Here is a 21,309-nt window from a genome sequence, read left to right as displayed (position 1 = left end):
GATACTTGACTTACAGAAAACATATCTATAGACAGTGAAATGTCTACTTACAAATGAACCAATTCGGAATGGAAAACAAATATTGTCAGTGTGGCGAGTGGGGCGGGGCCGAGAGGCGTGGGAACGAGGAGTGAGGCCAGGTGTAGTGATTGGAGATGAGCTACACCTGAGCCCCACCGCTAGTATCGAGTCCCACGTAGGAGATGGAAGGATATAAAACTGGAGCGACGACCGTGAAGGACGAGAGAGGACCAGGCCTGGGACATTATTTTATGTTTTGGCTTTTATTTGTGCGCACCAGTCGTCCGTGAGGGGCTGGTGCGCCGTTTTGTATTTATTTATGAATTATTAAAATGCTTTTTGATTGTGCGCCGGTTCCCGCCTCCTTCTTCCCGATGAATATGGAGATTTGTTTGTTACAGTTTTATATCCTTCCATCTCCTACGTGGGACTCGATACTAGCGGTGGGGCTCAGGTGTAGCTCATCTCCAATCACTACACCTGGCCTCACTCCTCGTTCCCACGCCTCTCGGCCCCGCCCCACTCGCCACAGTCAGATTATGAATTCTGTATGAAACATGCATAAAGGTGCATCACTACTGCGGAGATGATGAGTCAGTGTCTCCGACTTCCCCTCTTCAGACGAAAACAAAGAAAGCACTAGTGTATCAATAAATTATTTCGATGTTAATGCAGCCTCCTTACTGTTTTTCCCTGACACATTCATAATAATTTATTCTGCCGGTGCTGTGGCAAGCTTTATGGTTGTGCTTGAGAGCTTATAAGCCTTTGTAGGCAATTTAAGTCTCATTATTATGATTTACATGGTTTATTAATAAATGTCTGATTAGTCCACTAATGCTTAAAATTGAGTACTAGTCAACAAGCAAAATCTTTAGTCGGGGGCAGCCCCAGTATTTGTTACTTCACACCCACTGACCCCAAAGAAGTAGTTAATAACAGATCAATCTTGAACATCCCTTTTCCTTCCAAGATACTAGAAATGATAGTATCCTTACAATAATATTTCTTCTTAGAGAAAAATGGTATATGTGAGGACTTCCAGTCAGAATATAGACCGTATCATAGTACTGAGACTGCTCAACTTAGAGTTACAAATGACCTGCTCTTATCATCTGATCGTGGTTGTCTCTCTCTGTTAGTGCTATTGAATCTTAGTGCTGTATTCGACACTATTGACCACAAAATTATTTAAAATAGACTAGAAAACTTTGTTGCAATAGGATGGTTCAAATTGTGCTTATCTGAACTCCATCAATTCCTAGCAGTGAATGAAGATGTATCATATCGATCACAAGTGCAGTATGGAGTACCTCAAGGCTCAGTACTAGGGCCGTTACTCTTCACGATTTACATGTTATCCTTGGGAGATATCATCAGGAAACACAGTGTTAGCTTTCACTGTTATGCTGATGATACTCAGCTCTAAACTTCTTTGTGTCCAGGCGAAACATACCAGTTTGAGAAACTAACAGAATGCATAGTCGATATAAAAAACTGGATGACAAGTAATTTGTTACTGCTAAATTCTGAAACAAACAAACAAAAAAAATAAACAGAGGTGTTATGTAAAATCCTAGAACACTGTCTAAGACTTGATGGCTGCTCTGTCAATTCAAGAAAATTTTGTGTTTACTATTATGACACACTATTTTCCTATCTAATAATAATAATTCATTACATTTATATAGAGCTTTTCTGCTTTTCTAAGCAATCAAAGTGCTTTACATTGTGAGGGGGGTATCTCCTCGTCCACCAACATTTAATACTGTAAAGCTGCTTTTAACAATCTTGTTAAAAGTGCTATATAAATAAAGATGACTTGACTCACTGCTCGGCCTTTGGATCCAGGCAGACCCGGTAAACCAGGAAGACCAGGAAGACCATCGGAGCCCGGATACCCATCTGTCCCTCTGGGCCCCGGCAAACCGACCGGACCCTAAAACACAGATACATAAATATTAAATGTTCTGTAGGCCTTTTTTTTAATGACAATAAAAAACTATATAAATTGTTTAGTATTGATTTATGCAGTGATTTTTGCTAACATAGACGTGTGGTGTAAAATACTCACTTCAGGACCTGGAGCTCCGGCAGGACCTTGGGATCCTTTCTTCCCAACGAGTCCCTAAGACACACACACTCTTATTCAAAACCCTTATATAAATCTGTTACCTAAAAATGATTGGAGTGAATTAAAAGAAAGACTTTTCCATGCCGTGATAAAGAAATCACTATAATCGGCTCTTATTCAAGCATCTCTGAGCGCAAAATTCCTTTAATGCTCTGGATAACATAAGAAATACAAATAATAAAGTCACGCTGGGTGGCCTTTCGCTGTGATTCTGTTTCTGTTCGGTTTTTAATGCTGTTCGCTGGCTGATATCTGAATGGGATATTTATGATGGTAAATGTGGTTCTACAAATGTTTACAGAAGCTTTCCAGGATGGATTTGCAAAAAGAAAAAAGCAGACAAAAGGTACAGAATTAACTCTGTTACACAACGTGTTTTTATACTGCAGAGGTGGCCTGCCATTGACTTCCTGCTATCTGTTTTATCTTCTTTCGAATGTGTAAAAATGCTACATTGTTGTCACATGACCTTGCTATGTTGTATGCTTAATTCCACTTGAAAATACATAGTGCTATTTTGTATTTTAGCACAGTTTAAGTATATTTATATTTGACAGTTTGATTAAATTGCATAATTTCAGAGATGTATAAAGTACTAGAGACCCATACTTGAGTAAAAGTACAAGTGCTCTATCAAAAAAGTGACTTGAGTAGAAGTAAAAGTGCTCTTTAAGCACCACACTTAAGTAGAAGTACTAAAGTATTCAAAATTTTTTGTACTTAAGTATTGCAAGTAGTCTATTTTAAAATTTACTACTCAAGTACTGAAAGTAAAAGTAGAAGTATTGTGATATGTAGCTATTAAAGAAAGTAGTCAAAAGTTTGAACATATTGTTTTTACTATTTCAAATGATTAACCTAAAGGACAATCACAATTCCTTTGACTGTAACTTCTTGTAAACAAAAAACGGTTACTAGGGTTAGTTAGCCCAATTTGCAAAATTATGTCATTAATAACTTACCCTCATGTTGTTTCAAACCCGTAAGACATCAGAGGGTCATTTAGAATTTTTTGAAGCATCGAAAATACATTTTGGTCCAAAAATAGCAAAAACTATGACTTTATTCAGCATTGTCTTCTCTTACATGTCTGTTTTAAGACAAAGCAGTTTGTGATATCCGGTTCGCGTACGAATCATTCGATGTAACCGGATCTTTTTTTGAAACAGTTCACCAAATCGAACTGAATCGTTTTAAACGGTTCGCGTCTCCAATACGCATTAATCCACAGATGAACTTGTTTAATGTGTCTGACACTCCCCCTGAGTTAAAACAAAACAATATCCCGGAGTAATTCATTGACTCAAACTGACTGAACTGCTGTGAAGAGAGAACTGAAGATGAACACCGAGCCGAGCCAGATAATGATTCGTTCACGAGTCAAGAACCGTTTCTGTCAGACGCGTCCGATTCGTGAACCGAGGAGCTGATGATACTGCGCATATGTGATTTAGCGTGAAGCAAACCGACACACAGAGCGTCTGAAACGAACTGATTCTTTTGGTGATTGATTCTGAACTAATTCTGTGTTAATGTTATTAGCCCAGGTGCAGTCAACGGCTATGACGCCATTGCATCGAGCGCAAAAGAATCGGTGAACTGTTTTCTTCAACTGGTTTATTGAATCGAACTGTCAGAAAGAACTAACGTTACTGGTCATCCGAGAACCGATGCAACCGGTTCTTGACTCGTGAACGAGTCATTATCTGGCTCGGCTCGGTGTTCATTTCTCTCTTCACAGCAGTTCAGTCAGCACGCGCAGTCTCGCTTGATTCGCTCAATGATGTGCCAGTGTCATCAAACCTGCCATCTACAGTTCTGGCAGTGGTTTGTAATGGAATGATTCGTAACATTTTTATAATTGTAACGAGTAACGATGGAGCACATGAAAAAAATATCGGAGTAAAAGTATTAAACTCAGCGAAAATATGTACTGAAGTAAAAGTGGAAGTAGGAGAAAAAAATAATACTCTAGTAAAGTACAGATACTGCCTTTTAGTACTTAAGTACAGTAGCGAAGTAGTTCTACTTCGTTACTATACATCTCTGCATAATTTAAATTTTTGCAAATATATATTTTTTTATGATTAAGAAACTATCATAATTTTTTCATCAGGATTTTATTTTTTGTATTTTCCATTTTCAGTTTAATTTCAGTTAAAGTTTTAGTCATTTTGTTATATTTGTCATTTTTATTAGTTTTTGTTTTTGTTGATATATATTTTTATTCATAATTTTTTTCATAAACGTATTTAATGTTATATTTATTTTTTATTCAGTTATTTTAGCACGTCACAATTCTTCTTAAGAATGTTCTCATGACTGTTCTTAAGATAAAACTTAATAATTTATTAAATTAAATTTATTAAAATAATAAAAAAGAAGAATTCTAATTCTCGAAAAGAATCATCATAAATAATTTCTTAAAGTTGGGATTTCCCCACATACAGTAGTCACACATACCGGAAGCTTTCACTCGAAAGATGCACTTCGTGGAATTTATCTTAACTTATTTCTTAAGAAGATTTTTGTAAGTCTGGTCCTAGGTGTTTCATGCATACAGAAACAAACACAAACTGCACACAGTATATAAACTACACACAGCATAAATAGTGTAAGTAGTGTGCTAGTCACAAACCTGAACTCCCTTCTCGCCTGTGGGTCCTTCTTCACCAGGAAGCCCGGGAGATCCCTGTAAAAAAAGATTGTGCGTTTGTGAATTGTGATTGAAAATTTCCTTTTTGCAAAAAGGCACTTCAGTATGATGTCCCACCGGTCTGGAGACGTGTGGCCGGTGACCAAAATTAACCAAACAAAAAAACTACAAACATTAGCTTTGGCATGTCAAATTTTTCCAGCAAATTAATAAAAAAAAAGTTCCAAATCCTAGTGAGCCACCTACCTAGACAGCATTTTAAGGCATCAAAGGGTGCAACTTCTGATGCAAAGACATGCATCAAACACATACCACATTTAAAGGTCAAACTATATAGTAAGCTGGATTTCCAGTGCACTGTTAGAATGATGCACTGACTGCTGTCTATGTAGGTGGACAGCGGCAGTTTTGGATCAGAGCTGCAGTGTTGGTCCCACATCAGACTTACAGGAGATCCCTGCTGACCGATCGCTCCACGGGCACCTGTGACACCAGCATGACCCTAAACACACACACACACACACACACACACACACACATTACTGCAGTGTTGATGGATGCGAGTGTTGAAAATGACTGTTAGTGATGAAAACAGGTCTGCACCGCTGCAGGATCCAGACCAGCTCAGTCTAGATCAACTGTAAGGAAATCATCTGAAGAACAATCAGCAAAAGAGCAAAACCAGTAATAGTTAAGGTAGCTAGTAAAGGAGGAATGCTTTTTACAAAGCATGAATTTCCTTTTTAAAGAGACACTAACCTGATATCCTTCATCTCCTGGTTCCCCACGTTCACCCTTCTCTCCTGGAGCGCCCTATACACACACACAAAAAAATTATATGTTGTCTTATTTCTTCAATGAAGTGATGTAAATGTCACCATCTCTTAATTTACTGATTTCAGTCCAGGTGTTGGACAAAAACAGGAAGTTAAAGGAAATTAAGACCTACTGGTTCACCTAAGGGCCCGGGCGGTCCTGCCATTTTACTGTCTTCTCCTGGGTAACCCTGAAAAACACACATAATCAGTCAAACCTATATTTTACAGATTTTAAGTATTATATATATGGCATTTAGACTGAGATTATCATTTAAAATATAAGAATATGCTGAATAACCTTTTCTCCCTTTGGTCCCGGGGGGCCTGCTGGACCTTGCTTACCAGTGTGACCCTATAGTTAAAGAAAAACAGTGAAGATAACAATAGACAATTTCCTTGTCTAATCCAAAGTAATGAATGTTGATAGATGGCCTGGGCCGAATAAACGGCAGATATTTTAAGGTTTTTATATCTTTAATCGATAATCATGTAGACGTCGGTCTACGTTAACACACACACACACAAATCACTCCCAAAACTTTCTGCAAATGTGAGTGTGATTTTGTAAGCATTCATAAGTAAATATATTTGTAGTCATGAAACTCACTGTGAAACCTTGAAGTCCTGGTTCTCCCTGAGGTCCCATAGCTCCTGGTCGACCCTGACAGGTAATGAACAAAACACACACATGTACGTTAGCTTGTTTTTTTGTGGAATACTCATCTTACCTCAACAAATAATCTGCTAAAAATAACCTGAGTTTCCTGAGCTTAAAAACACATATTTGGATGGAGTCTTAAAAAAATGACTCCTGCTGCTCATCCCATTATGACTTCTCGGAAAACCATTTGCTTATGAAAACAAGACGCTAAGTTTCCCCAGCTACACTTGTTTTTACGTTTCAATGATGTCGTTAAACTATGAGGGAAAAGCAGGGACAAAATAAAACAATCCCAGATATTTTCTCTGCTTATAAAATCCGGCCTAAAACCATCAACTTAGCAAGCGCTTAACTCCATTGTACAAGAAAAGCATATTAGTCCCTAGCATTAGTGTAAATCCCATCAAAAAGCTTTGGTTCAATTCCAAATACTGCAGATGTTTACACCTGCCTTAACTCAACCTGTAAAAGCAGCAACTTTGAGGATAAAACTCAATCCCAGAGTCTTCTTACTCAACAATACAAATTTCCTATTATTAATAAATTCATGGGGATTAAGTTACTTAATCATCTTTGGGATTAGCACAGCTATTTCTCAACAATCAGAAAGTGTGAAGGGGTGTGTGAAAGGAGAAAGCACACTTACTGCAGGTCCTCTGGTCCCACGAGCACCTTTGAGTCCTCTCTCCCCCGTCTGTCCGATTTCGCCAGATGAACCCATTTCTCCCAAGTGACCTGGTGGCCCTTTTTCACCCTATCAAAGTGTAAGATGTAAATATCAATGAGCAGGACTGGTTTGAGTTGTTTACAAGTGAGAATGACATGGAGAAAAGAGACTGTATTGTGAAAATACAGAGCAGAATGCATCCCAAACAAACCAAAGTGAAAAAGAGTTCCACAGGGCTCTATTCTAGGTCCTTTTTTTTTTGCACAATAGTCTGTAAAGACTACTGTTTCCATCTTTGTGCAATTCAAAATAAATGGTCCCAATTATTGTTTGAATGCAATTTAATTCAAATTAGTTGCCATAATTTTTTTTATCTACAAGTTGTGGTTACTTTTTTTCCTGGACGTCCTCGGTTACCCGGCAGACCCTGTTTGCCCTCAGGTCCCTGAAGAAGAAACATCTGCCTTAACTTCACATTATCAGAATAAATTTCATGCTCAAAATCATCATCATCATCATCAAATTTAATCTCAAAATACATTTTGTCCACTATACACAACAAAATGACAAATGCAGATTAGACACACTCCATCACTTTCATCACTCACCGGGAAGCCCTTTTTCCCAAAATCTCCAGGAGGTCCTATTGGGCCAAAGTCACCAATCTCGCCTCTTTCTCCGGCTTCTCCCATTGGTCCATGATTGCCTGGCTCACCCTGAGAGTTATAACAGAATAAAAACAAACCTTAAATTAGATTTTTTTTTCAACAAATGTGTGGGTTTTGGTAATCAACAAAATATGGTCAATAAAACCCAAAATGTACACATGTAAGTGTATTCTAGGCCAACCAAAGAAAATAATCACCGCAAACAGTTTTTACACAACTTGTGTACTGTTGGTGTAGAATGAACGGAAAACATTTGAAGGATTTACTTTTTTGTAAATATTCATGAAATTTACTAGCAACTTCTGAGTGAGACCTTTCAAAGAAACGACAAGTAACATTGAATTAAACATGAAACTTTCAAATAGAAAAAACACATAGCATTTTCGTGTAAAATGTACTCCAATAAACTATGTTATATTTAGTTATTTATATAACTCTGATAAATCAATTTTGACAGAATAGTGGTAAACACTGCCATAAAATGTTTTATGAGGCAACAGGTTTGTGCAACAACACATTATGCATTGCTCATCATTCTCTAAAATAGATCAAATAGAAAATTAAATACAAAAATTGTATTAAAAACTGAAGTAAGAATTTTAAAATGCTTAATTTTATTAAAAAATAAAAATCAGTTGAACTTGTAAAAGCATTCATGCCACTCAAATGATAAAAGCATGCTGCTAGCAATGCTTGATCATGGGTCTGATTCCCAGGAAATGCATGATAATATGTTATAATGCAATGCAAGTCATTTTGGATGAATGCATCAATGTAAATGCAAATGCACGTAAAAAAAAATGTAATCTGCAGTGTCACCTTTGGTCCGTCCTTCCCTTGATGCCCGTCCTCTCCAGATGGCCCTGGAGGACCCTTAAACAAACAGTAACATGTAAGACCAGGAAAAAATCTTCATGGGATTCATCCCAAAAGCCAAATTAAACTGTTGCAGAAATGTGCTTATTTGTTTTTCCAATTAACTGTTACAGACATTTTTATTTGTATTAATAACTCAACATATCTATTAGCAAGGGGTGAAATATGAGCCGGAAGAATGCATGACAGGTTTCATGAGATTCCCTCGGGTAGGACGCTGCTCCCAGAGTCATAATGTCCAATAACAAACACAGAGAATTGCTAGAATAATGGAGCAACCATAGACAAAGGCGTCCAGTGTGTGTGAGCCCGAGGGTCTTCTGTCAGATTATTGACACTGTTGGATCACGTCAGTTAAAGCAATGAATCTGCACTGATGGATCACGTTCACTCTCATGTTTTGGAGAGAGAATGAGGTTGCTTTGCTCACTCTGATGCCCGGTTGGCCCACATCACCCTCCTCTCCGACAGGCCCCATTTCACCCTGGAAAAAGACAGAAAGACAGTTGCAAATGCCAGCAGTTCTTGCTTTAATACTGTTATTATTGGAGCTTGTCTGTAGAAATAATCCATTTCCATTGCATTTCAATGCAAACAGCAGCTTGGACATTCTGCATTAGAAATATGGTCAAAATGTATTTTATTATTTTAATTTTACGTTTCAGTCATCTGTTCCATTTCAATTTCCCTTTCTGTCTATCGTTTCACGTCAGGCTTTACCGGGTTTCGCCTCACCTTGATTCCAGGTTCACCCACAGGCCCCTGCTCTCCTTCAGGTCCTTGAGGTCCCTGTGCATGCACAAAAGAGGGAAAAACACCAGCAGATGAGAACAAGAAGTCAACATAACACGTGCACTCCTATATCTAGCTCTAAACACAGGAATAATGCTCAATTAAATAACGTGCAACATAATTAATTTACTAAATGATTAAAATGTGCTTTTATTAACGGTTCTGCTGTGCACAGTGTTGTTTTACACTCCTTCGTGTGCCTATTATGTCATCTATATTGAATTCAGTATTATATAACTCTGCACTGTACCGAATTATCCCTTATTTAAGTTGCATGTTTTTGCATAATTGAACACAGAAGAAATCCATTGCACACAAAAATTCAGGAACGAGGAAGTACCTCATGACCTTGCTCTCCATCTGGTCCCGGGTCCCCCGGAGGGCCTCTGGAGCCCTAAACAAATCAAATGAACATGAAATAAATATGAAGTCATGCACAGTTCAAACACTTTTCCCATAAACGGTCTTGATTTGATATTATAAACGAGATTAACAAGAATTGCTCTTGGCGCAGAATGTGAAGAGATCTTTCAGTTAGGGCTGGCTAGAGATGAATTTCACTGTGTATGTTTTAATGCACACGTGAACAGCATAAAAGTGTGGATTCATGTTTAAATGTGTGCATGAGCGTGTGTCAACACAAGGACAGTGAGATGCACATGGCTTCAAAGACTGGAAACAGACGGAGGTCAAATCCTTCTGCTGACAGGAGAGTGCTGATTAGGTTTAGACGTAATGACTCAATGTGAAACGCCTCACAAACCCTCTCAGGGCTTCACATCATTACTTACATGTGTTGCACAAAAAAGATGCATCACCGAGTCACGTCATGCATGCTCGCTGAGACTATACACAGCACATTTCTCAAGTTTAAGCACATTTCCGGCCATATGAACACAATGTGCAGTGCAAACATGTATGCTTCAGATGATGCAGTTGATGCATCTTTATTTTGACTTATTTACATACACAGAGTCATGCTTATTGCAGTCCAAAACCGTGTTTTATTTAAACATGACATGCAGTTAACTTAATCACATTGTTATCGTTTAAACTAAAGGCTGAAACTACTAAAAATGTTTTTTTGTTAATGGAAATAAAGCTGAAATAAAATGTAAACATTAAAAATGAATGATAATTAGAAGTGTAAGCACTAAAATTACTTAAAATAAATATGAAATAAAATCAAAGCTACATAGAAATGTTTAAATATAATGAAAACGACAACATATTCTACAAAATAAAAAATAAGATGAGTAAAATAGAATTTCAACTAAAATACAGCTAATATATGTGTGTGTGTGTGTGTGTGTGTTTGTGTGATTTATGTTTGGAAAAAAAAACAGAGAAAAAAACATTTAAAATTAATAAAAGTTCTCAACAAAATTACTAAAACTTAAACTAAGAAAAGAAAATTGAAAATATAAAAATGATTAAATTACAAATCACACACACACGCACACAAATTCCATGATATATATTATATAGCATACTACTATAAAATAAATAAATAATGCTAAACTAACACTAACCCTGGCACTATATGTGCTGTTATAAAGCTGAATCATGCTTAAGTCTTTTTAATTTTCTACATAAGAACAGCTCTATTTCTGTAACGGAGGCTCGTTTGAGTAACACTCACAGGTTCACCTGGACCACCTCTTTCACCTGTGCTCCCGGGAGGACCTGCTTTACCCTGCAACACACACACACACACACACACACACACACACACACACACACACACACACACACACACACACACACACACACACACAACATGATTCACACACATGTTCAGACATCATAATATCAGATTACACATTATTCCGTTTAAAAACAGATCAGAAATACCACAACTGAGATCTCTCTTATATCATGTTCGGAGCTGCTTTCCACATTCACTTTACAGCTCTGAACTAATACTGCCAAGACAAACCACTGACTCATTTGAGTGTTTTGATATTTCCAAAGGTGTTTTAGAAGAAAAATTAATACTTAAATGACACCTACTGTATATTAGCTATGAAAGAGTAAAATCTGAGCAGTGTGGGAACACAAATATTAACACAGGTGCTCAGACGCCACAAGCTGTTGTCCAAACACGCAGTTATTAGCAATTTAATAAACACATTTTATGTTTTAGTAAATCTCACTGTTCTCACAACAGAGACACCAGATGCATTTTTATTTTTACTTTTAAGTGCACTTCATTTTCCATCAGTAAATATGACTTCCACAAAGATGCATTAATAACGGTCATAAACACTTCCATATGTGTCCCTCTCAACTATACCTTCACTTCATGGGCTTCATAAAAATAAAAAAAACACATCATGATAAATCCACTCAGGGAGTATTTTAAGGCATGAACCTGGTTTATAATCGACTAGTTTTAAAGTTTTGAATATTACAATATAACAGTGTTTATTTAAAATAAAACAATATTTTTAGCAACACATTTTGCATTTTAATATCATTCTTTAATATGTCTGAGTATCAAAATAAAATAATAGTATTTATTTAAACAAACACATTTTAGCATTTTAATAAAATAATTTTAATAACTGAGCATTAAAATATAATATTTATTTAAATAAAACTATCTATTTTTTGTATTTCAAAAAAATTATGTTAATACTTTTGGTTATTAAAATAATAGTGTGTATTTGAACTAAACAAAAATATTTTGGCAACATTTTGACCATTTTAATTTGATAATAGTATTGATTTTAACAACAATAATAATATTGTACATATTAACATATCAACATATTATTAAATGTTTGTATTATTTTAATACCTTCGAGTATAGAATTAAATAGCGTTCATAATATATTCGTTTTCACAGAATTTAAGTAAAAAATTTGTTTTGGCAACATATTTCGCTCATATATAATTTTTTGTATTTATTTATGTTTTTTTATGTTTAACTCCACAACAGGAATACATATATATTAAGATAGAGAATGGTTATTTTGAATTGTAACTACATTTCACAATATTACAGTTTTTTTTTTATCAAATAAATGCAGACATAGTGAGCAGTAGAGATAATTTTAATTTTTTTAAACAAACAAAAAAATCTTCCAGACCCTAAACTTTTTGAAAACTACATATTCACTATCAGCCACAAGAGGACACTATGAGCTCGAGAGCATTACACCCTCCTTAGACACACACACACACACACACACACACACACACACACGCACACACACACACACACACACACACACACACACACTTTATTACAGGAAAACACAGTGGTTTCAGACCAGAGATATCTCAACATCCTTCTATTTATGAGATAAATAGGGATGAGAATCATAAGGAGACTCAATTTTACAATTGTTTGAATAATTTTGATACCATTTTGTGCATTTCTTTAATTTTATTCATCTAAGTACTAAAATAAAATTGTATTAAATAGCAGTATTTTATTTTTAAATAGTATTTTTGGCAACACATTTTACTATTTCAATATAATAAAAAAAAATAGTATTAAAAGAAATCACCATTACTAATTTAAACTAAAATAATGTTATTTTTAGCTACATAATGTAATGCATTTATTGTAATACTTTCGGGTTTTAAAAGTAAATTTACACTACTTATGTAATATTTTTCGACAAAATTTTATTCTTTTCAAACACTTGAGTAAACAACAATCATAGCATTTTAGCAAAACATTGTATTTTACTATGATTATTTCAATATATTAGAAAATTAAAAAACAATAAAAATTATTTAAACAACAATAATAGTATTTTAGCTATATCTGACTTACTCATAGCGATTATTTTAATACTCAAGTATTAAAAGAAAACAATAGTATTTGTTAAAACAAAAATAACACTAATTTTGGAAACATATTTTCATGCAATTAGTTTGATTCTTTCCTGTAGCTCAAGTGGTAGAGCATTGTGTTCTCAAGCGCAAGGTTAGGGGTTCGAATCCCAGGGAACACATGTTAGGAGGAAAATTGTTAGCCTAAATGCAACGGAAGTCATTGTCTGCTAAATGCATATATTTTATTTAAATAAAGTATGTTACAATATGAAGTGTTTTTAAATAAAGCTGCTAGAATGAGACTTACAGGCGCTCCTGCTGCTCCTCTCTTCCCTGGAGCTCCAGCTTTACCCTGCAAACACACACACACACACACACACACAGATGAACAGCCTTTCCATATGAAGGCATCTCAAGTTTTTAATTTTGATCAATGTTTAAGTGTTCAGAGTTGCTTACGATGAATCCAGGAGCTCCGTTCTTCCCTGCCAATCCCTTTTCACCCTGCGAAACAAAAGCATGTGTTTTTGTGATTGTTGACGGGATTGTTCTGGGTTTTGCAGTGGTGTGGAAAGCACCATTAAAGTTCAGTTTTCTATCCTGTGTGATCTATTTCCTCCTGAAACAGGAAGTTGGTATACGGCAAAGAGACATAAATGCCATCGCAATGTTTTAACTTTTACAACAAGCCTCTATAATTCTCTGTGTGTGTGAATGTTTGGGGTCTTTACCTTTACCCCCTCAGGGCCCGGCTCTCCTGGAGGGCCGTCAGGTCCCCTGGGGCCCTAAAAGAAAAAAACACAAGAGGTCCACATGCTAAAAATTTAACTAATAGATAGTTGATTGATTACATGAAGAATTGCACGAAAGTGTTTAAATGTGCAATTGATGCAATGCAATTTTTAACTGAATATGCACTAACTTGCAGACAATTCCAGAAGATTGATCCGAACATTAAAAATGTTTGTTTGATTTTGTTGATATATAAGAATTAAATAGATTTGTAGGAGCGCTGCTTCGCTGTCTGTTGTCTTCTGTCTATACACAGAAAGCATAACTTACACACAACCTCAGTAGTCATTACTTATAGGAACACACTTTATAGATCACTTCCTGTAAGCAACAGATGCAACTCACTATTGATTATAATAGTCTGGTGTCAGGATGTTCCTAATATGTGATGTTTATAAGTTAGCATTGTTATTGTGAACTGAAACTAAAACTAATAAAAATACATTTTTATTAATTGACAAAGTAAAATAAATCAGAAAAATTAAATATAAAATATGAATTAAATGCTAAACATATATCACCAAAATGTAGAGTAACAATTTTTGAAATTATAACTTAATTGTATTATTAAACATAACATCAAAACTTACAGCAACGTAAAAAAAAAAAAAACCTTTTTTTCAAAATATGGCAACGATCTAAATTAAGTTAACCAATTTTACTAAAATAAAATAAAATGAAAAATAAAATAAAATGAAAATTTTAAACAAAAATAGTAAAAATTACATAAGCACAAAGCAACATTACTAAAACTTTTTCAACTTAATTGCAGAAATTCAACTTAAAATAAAAATAAATTAAAGTTAAAAAAATTTAAAAACCAATAAAAATGACATAAGCACCTAATACAGTAACTAAAACAAAAATGCAAAAATAAATCTTAAAAGCTATTTTTACATTTTAACAACACAATTAAAAAAAAATTTTTTTTAAATTACACTAAAATTAAAATGTAAACGAACATGATTTATGGTACATAAATAATATACTTACAATAGTATACATGCCTACCTACAAATATTACACATCATTATACAATTCAGTTTAATCTATATGTGTCAGTATTGGATGATTTATACGTATATGGGATTGTAAAAGGGATTTTTATAACAGCATTTCTCTTATTTTGTCCACAATCTTGGGACAAAATAAGCTTCTTGCGATGCATTCTCAGATTAAACACAATGCTGCCTTAGTATTAACTCATAATAAGGGATTCAGCAGCCACTGTATTGGGAACAGGCTTTTAAGGGTGTCTACAGGTGCAGACTGAGTTTAGGAGCAGAAGCACAGAGCCAGAGAGTCTCGTCTGTTGACTTTGGGCTGATGAACGGAGACTCTCCACGCTCTGTTCAGGATGTGTAAGTGATCTGTCTGTCATGTTTTCACAAGGGGGTTTAAAGTCTCCCGTTCTCACCATCATTAAAATCAGATCTGCACTGTTTTATATAAACAGAACGGAGGGGAACGTTCTCTTAATTGCAGAGTTTGGCGTGAAGCTCAAACCTCTTTTCATCAGACTTCATCCTGTGTCATTAGGACTCACGTCAAACATGCTCTTTCTCTCTGTCATTTATTACGATAGTCAAGCTTTCCTGCAAGCATTTACCCTCACGGTGACCGGTTATTAATTAAACCAGCTGGTTCTGCTACTGTACTTTTAAAATGGTTACTTTTTGTTACATACATTCAACATAATAAATGCCTAAAAAAAGTCATTCTTCCAGCTTAATCCAAATAAAATGGAAAAATACAAATAATATAGATAAAAAAACTAAATAAACTAAAACTAAAAACTTAGATACACTGAAAACAAATGTAGTGACGCCAAGTAACACATTGAATTAAACTTGTTATGTCTTGGATTCAGTACAAATCGTTTCTCAAATAAGTGTGAAATAAAGACTGTCAGTGGTGACTGTAATATTCGTTTTGACCACTTTATCTAGAAACACCATTCACTTACAAAATACAAATTCATTCTTTACCACTAGGTGGCGCTTTTGGATCAGTAAAACAATAGTTTCACTGGTAAAACTGTAAACTAAGCAGCACTGCACTCACAAACACTGCTTTATCAGGCATTACAGACATGATCCAATCAGACCAATCACCGCAGATTAGTGTCACAAATCATTAAACTAATCGTTTGGGAGGTCAAAAATAAATGCATATTAAAAGATAATAAAAGTGTTTTTTGAGCTTGCATGCATGTCAACCAAAATAATTAACCTTTCAATCTTTCTGGGCACTTTATGCATTTTTAGGATTATTACTTTTTTCTTTTTTTTTTGCACTGTGAAATAATTTTCAAAAATGAATTGTTATAAAGTATATCTAAACAGAAACACAATATTACGCTCTAGCAGTTAATGAATAGAACTGCTTGCGTCTTGTGGAAGAACATCGTAACCGGAACTACTACTCTCTGTTTATGTCTATGAAGAATCACAAAGGTACTGGGTTACTCCGCCGCGGTACCCCCGAAGCAATCTAAAATAGTCCGAATATAAACACTTATTATAGGTGCACCCTAGTGATTCAGGACAAGCTGAAAACACGGTTTGGAAAATGGATCCATGGTGTACTCGCTTATTATATACATTTTTCTACATTTTCAACACAAACAAAGTTACGGACCACAGCTCTGATTGGTTGTTTCTTGGCAATAGGACCACTGGGAGGAGCCAGAGGAGCTTGATTTTTACACAGATTATCTGTCTCATATTCTGCTGTCAGGACATAATGACAGGTTTAATAAATATGTAAAAAATATTTTTTTACAAAAGTTCCCTACTGCAGCTTTAAAGGTGCTGCAAGTTTTTGACTCTATGCATAAAAATCCCATAATATTTTTGTAGAAATGTAGGAAATATGCTAAGTTAAAATGTTTATCTGAAAAACTATGCTACCGTCAGTTATTCTCTTTGAAAATGTGCATTCAGAGTCAGAATGTCTGTCCCTATTTTGGTCTGTGTGACTCCGCCCACTGCCTGTTTAACCAATAGTAAAAAATGCAGAATTTTCTTTACATCAAAAAAATAAATATTAAATGATAATTTCTTCAGCTGAAATAAAAAATCAGAGTTGAAATACCTAGTTATTTATTGGTAACAATCATCCAAATGAACTTATATTTTTACTGTCAATCAAAGGTTTCTAATGGTCAACCCGATATGTGTTTTTTGACAGCTGATGCCGATATCTTGGAAAGCAGAGGGCCGATAGCCGATATAAAGCCGATATGATTAATATATATATATATATATATTATTATTAATATTTAAGAAATTTGAAATCATTTGGCAATGGATTAAAACATAAATGTGTAAAATAAACATACTTATACTTTAGATGACAAGGTATTTTTCACAGATAAATAAATATTGAATAAACATTATAAAATGGAAGTAAACACAGTAATCAACATGGCAATCAGTATTCTGGGAAGTTTGTGTGCAATGGGAAAAATATTTTTCAAATAAAGCCTCATTTTACATACAGCACACAGTGAAGATAAAATGAATATGACACTGGGCAAACTCATAAACGCAGTATAATTTGAAATCAAAAGTTTAAAGTTTAAAGCATTCAATTCACACAGACTGACCGTCCTAAGAGAACATGTGATCATGCCGGATAAACACACACACTTCAGAAGATCTCACAGCTGGATTCGGCTAAGTTTGCAAGGTTTGTGAAATTAAATATTCATTAGTCATTCAAAGATTAGTTTAAATTATAAAATGCGCATTTGCTTAATGCTGACGGCAAACAAGAAAGCATTATAATGATTGGCTTTCTGTTATTTATCGGCATAATATAAAAGCAATCATTATAATAATTGTATCAGCCGATGCCGATATTTAAAAAATGCAAATATCGGCCGATATATCGGTCGACCACTAAAGTTTCCACCAATCGAATCTCTCTACTTCAGTTCAGATTCCAGTTTGCTTTGTTCTATCCGCTTTGACATCTTTAGCTAAACAAAAAATACGATTTCTTTCACTAGTCATCTTACCCTTCTTCCTTTCGGCCCGGAAATGCCTGCTGCTCCTCTCGGCCCTTGTGGACCCTTGAGACAAAGAGATAAAGTAAAATGTCAGCTAAGTGGAAAGTTACTCCAAACCTCAATCTTTCACTCTAAAATTTGTGTTTCAAACCGCAGAGGATCATGGGTAAACATACTGGTGAACCTTGCGGGCCGAAATCCCCCAGGACCTCCTGGAAGACCCGGATACCCCTTCAACAGACAAGAGACACACGGTTAACACCATAAACACACTAACCAGTGACCCAACTAACTAGTGCACATATTCAGATTGGACTAACCGAGTTTTATAAATTATTTATACAGAAATATATTCTAAATGTGTTTTCAAATATTTTACACATGTTTTGGCATCACACAACAATTTACATACAAGAAACAATTCGTTCTGCTGGTGTTACATTAAAGAGCCAAAATATAATTTATCATTATTAATGATGTTCTTCCTTATATTTACCTCTTTTTTTATTTTTCAGATCAAAATTTTAAACACTCTCATAATGTGTATGATTGTGAACAATTATGTATTGGAGTATGATAGGTTTTTTATTTTATTAAATTTTTTTACTACTGTTACAAAGAATTCAGAGATTTAAGAATGATTTAAGAATGATCTGGTAAGTAAAAAAAATATAGATATATTTTTAAGCATAAACACTTTATTTAAATCTTTTTCCCCCCTTTTGAAATAAGTCTTCAAATCTTATGTTATTTGGCTTCTCAAGTAAATCTATCTTAATTTAAGAATGTTTAGATGTTTTTGCTGAAAAACAAGACACAAATAATCAGTAAGTAGATCATTTTTTGCAGTGCAATGCATTTGAATGTATGTTTGCTAATGTGACATTAGTTCTTACTGTTGAACCTTTCTCTCCTGGAGGACCCAAAGGACCAGGAGGACCTCGATCACCCTGAAAAATAAATAAGAACTAAAATCAGGTTTCGCTGAAAACTGTCGAAAGATTTTTAACCAGAAATTAAGTAACAGAATAAATGTGGATCATGACGCTTGAGTGATTTAAGATACAGACCCTGTCTTAGTTTTACCTTTTCTCCAGGTTGTCCGCTAACTCCGGTTATTCCTATCAGTCCCGCCGGACCCTGAACAACACAGAACAAGAGCTGGTTAAACACACACACACACACGCACACACACACACGCACGCACGCACGCACACACACACACACACACACACACACACACACACACACACACACACACACACACACACACACACACACACACACATTCCTCATGTAACATTTTGGAAAGTGTTCAGACAAGAACTGAAGAATTAGGAAGAGTAAATGGATGTGTGAATATAATATAATATAATATAATGCACTGTATTATAATCCATATGACAGATTTGAGTATTGACTATATTTAGCTACTACTAAATATTGTAGAAACAATTTTCTGTAAAGTTGCTTTGTAACGATTGTATTGTAAAAAGCGCTATACAAATAAACTTGAATTGAATCAAATTGAATTGCATTAAATCTTTTAACACTTCTCATAGGCATAAATTCACATAAAAAAAATGCATTGTAAACCAATGAACATTAAAAAAGTAACGGCACATCTAAAGATGCCATTTTGTAATTAAATACAAGTGCAACTGAGATTTGCATCATATGACTGGAAATTATGAGGCTGATGGATGAATGCCATGATGTTTTTATAGTATTTTTTGCCATTTTTGGAGAGTGATATTTTAAATGAACTGAACGGAAGAAAGTTAATGATGACTAAATTCTCATTTTGGGGTGAACTGTCTCTTTGAGACCGTCCTGCATCTTCACACACTGACTGTAATGATCTGTAATGATTCACAGCGGGTCATTTACTAACATGCTAAACCTGCTCGGGATCCATCTCGTTGTTAACAGATCGATGTGTTATGACAGCAAGGATTAAATAAAGCTCTGTTTCCAGTGGCGCACTAAACACAATGAACTCAATGTGGATTTACTGTACACTCCCAGAACTCATAAATCATCACAGACGTGGAACATCACACTCCTGTACAGGATTTTCCATCGCTTCCATGTAAGTTGGTACAGTACAAGTACGTTTTTGGGATGATTCCCAGCATGCACCTTCTGCCCAGGGAAATTTCCGAAGCATTCAATGTCCCTCTGACAGTTCATTTGTCACAGAACTATCATTACATCAGATATCTTTGGCCTTGTCTGACTAAAGCTCCTAAAAATGTTTCCATGTCAATGTTTCATGCAAGTCATTCCCCATGTTTTAAATTCTAAAACAAAGAAACATTATTGTAAGGTAAGGAGGCAAAGTGTTAATAAATTGATGAAGATTAATTAATAACATCATACATTTTTTTACATATACATGTATTTAAAAATACAGTAAAATAGTAGAAAATTATAAAATATTATTATAATTTAAAATAACTGTTTTCTATTTGAATATATTGTACAAATTTTCATCAGCCATTAAACCAGTCTTCATAGCCACATTCTACTACTATAGTTTTTTCTGCATCATATTTCGGTGGAAATCTATGATTTTTTTAAATTAAAGTTCAAAAGAGCAGCATTTATTTGAATCTTTAGTAAAATTATACGTCTTTACTGTCACTTTTGATGAATTAAATGCATCCTTGCTGAATAAAAGTATTAATTTCTTTAAAAAAAAAACCGTTTGAACTGTGGTATCTATTTTATTGTTTATTTACAGTATATATTTATGAGCATATATATCATTTTTAGCACAGCAATCTCACAAACCTCCTCTAGAATTACAAAATATCAGAAAATGTTGAAAAATGTCTCAAATTGTGGTCAGATTTGCAAGTATGTCAAAATCGGCAATCAAAGGCTAATTTCTCATGAAACTCCTCCAAGATTAAATGATCTGAGCTGCTGTCTAAATTCATTATATATATATATATATATACATCCGAGACCGAGAATATGGAGAGATTACATAAGAACTGGATTCTGGAGAGCCAATAAATAAAATAATGAGCTTTCTGAAAGCATGCCAGACGTCACAGATGTTCTTCGGGAGATATACAAAGTGCATTTTGGGATTGACGAGGCTCTCCATATTTTCCTGGAAAAGCCGAGCGACAGCCAGTAGTAGATTAATCTGCTGTAACAGTCACTACATCAAAATGTGTCATCCGAACCTCAAAGGATGGATAATCAGCAGCTAAAAACACTCAAGACACGTCAAAAGCCATATAAAATCACCTACATCATCAGCAGCTACTTTTCGATTACACCGAAACTATTTTGTTACTTTGAGTCCTCAGAGGAAATGCTTGCTGAATGATTTTAGCTTTAAATCAATCCTAACACTATCTGAAATCCATGTTCCGCTGCCGTCTAGGGGATGAAGATGAA

General features: G+C 34.8%; 1 protein-coding gene across 1 annotated transcript in view; it reads right to left on the bottom strand.

The window, feature by feature from the left end:
- The window catches only part of LOC113041613 (collagen alpha-1(XXIV) chain-like), a 32,446-nt gene extending 13,363 nt beyond the window's left edge, over positions 1–19,083 (bottom strand). Inside the window, exons 1-23 of the mRNA XM_026200244.1 lie at positions 18,979–19,083; positions 18,789–18,842; positions 18,069–18,123; positions 17,902–17,955; positions 13,817–13,870; positions 13,545–13,589; positions 13,393–13,437; positions 10,936–10,989; positions 9,634–9,687; positions 9,237–9,290; positions 8,932–8,985; positions 8,445–8,498; positions 7,566–7,673; positions 7,349–7,402; positions 6,937–7,044; positions 6,237–6,290; positions 5,928–5,981; positions 5,761–5,817; positions 5,571–5,624; positions 5,260–5,313; positions 4,794–4,847; positions 2,096–2,149; positions 1,853–1,960 (exon numbers count right to left, since the gene is read on the bottom strand). Coding sequence (XP_026056029.1) covers positions 1,853–1,960; positions 2,096–2,149; positions 4,794–4,847; positions 5,260–5,313; positions 5,571–5,624; positions 5,761–5,817; positions 5,928–5,981; positions 6,237–6,290; positions 6,937–7,044; positions 7,349–7,402; positions 7,566–7,673; positions 8,445–8,498; positions 8,932–8,979 — 861 coding nt within the window. The 5' untranslated portion in view covers positions 8,980–8,985; positions 9,237–9,290; positions 9,634–9,687; ... (6 more) ...; positions 18,789–18,842; positions 18,979–19,083. The remainder of the gene's footprint in view (positions 1–1,852; positions 1,961–2,095; positions 2,150–4,793; positions 4,848–5,259; positions 5,314–5,570; positions 5,625–5,760; positions 5,818–5,927; positions 5,982–6,236; positions 6,291–6,936; positions 7,045–7,348; positions 7,403–7,565; positions 7,674–8,444; positions 8,499–8,931; positions 8,986–9,236; positions 9,291–9,633; positions 9,688–10,935; positions 10,990–13,392; positions 13,438–13,544; positions 13,590–13,816; positions 13,871–17,901; positions 17,956–18,068; positions 18,124–18,788; positions 18,843–18,978) is intronic.
- Between the last annotated feature and the right edge of the window lie 2,226 nt (positions 19,084–21,309).

Source organism: Carassius auratus, chromosome 23 (genome assembly GCF_003368295.1).
Source record: "Carassius auratus strain Wakin chromosome 23, ASM336829v1, whole genome shotgun sequence".
Lineage (NCBI taxonomy): Eukaryota > Metazoa > Chordata > Actinopteri > Cypriniformes > Cyprinidae > Carassius > Carassius auratus.
This window is presented reverse-complemented; position numbering and strand designations above follow the sequence as displayed.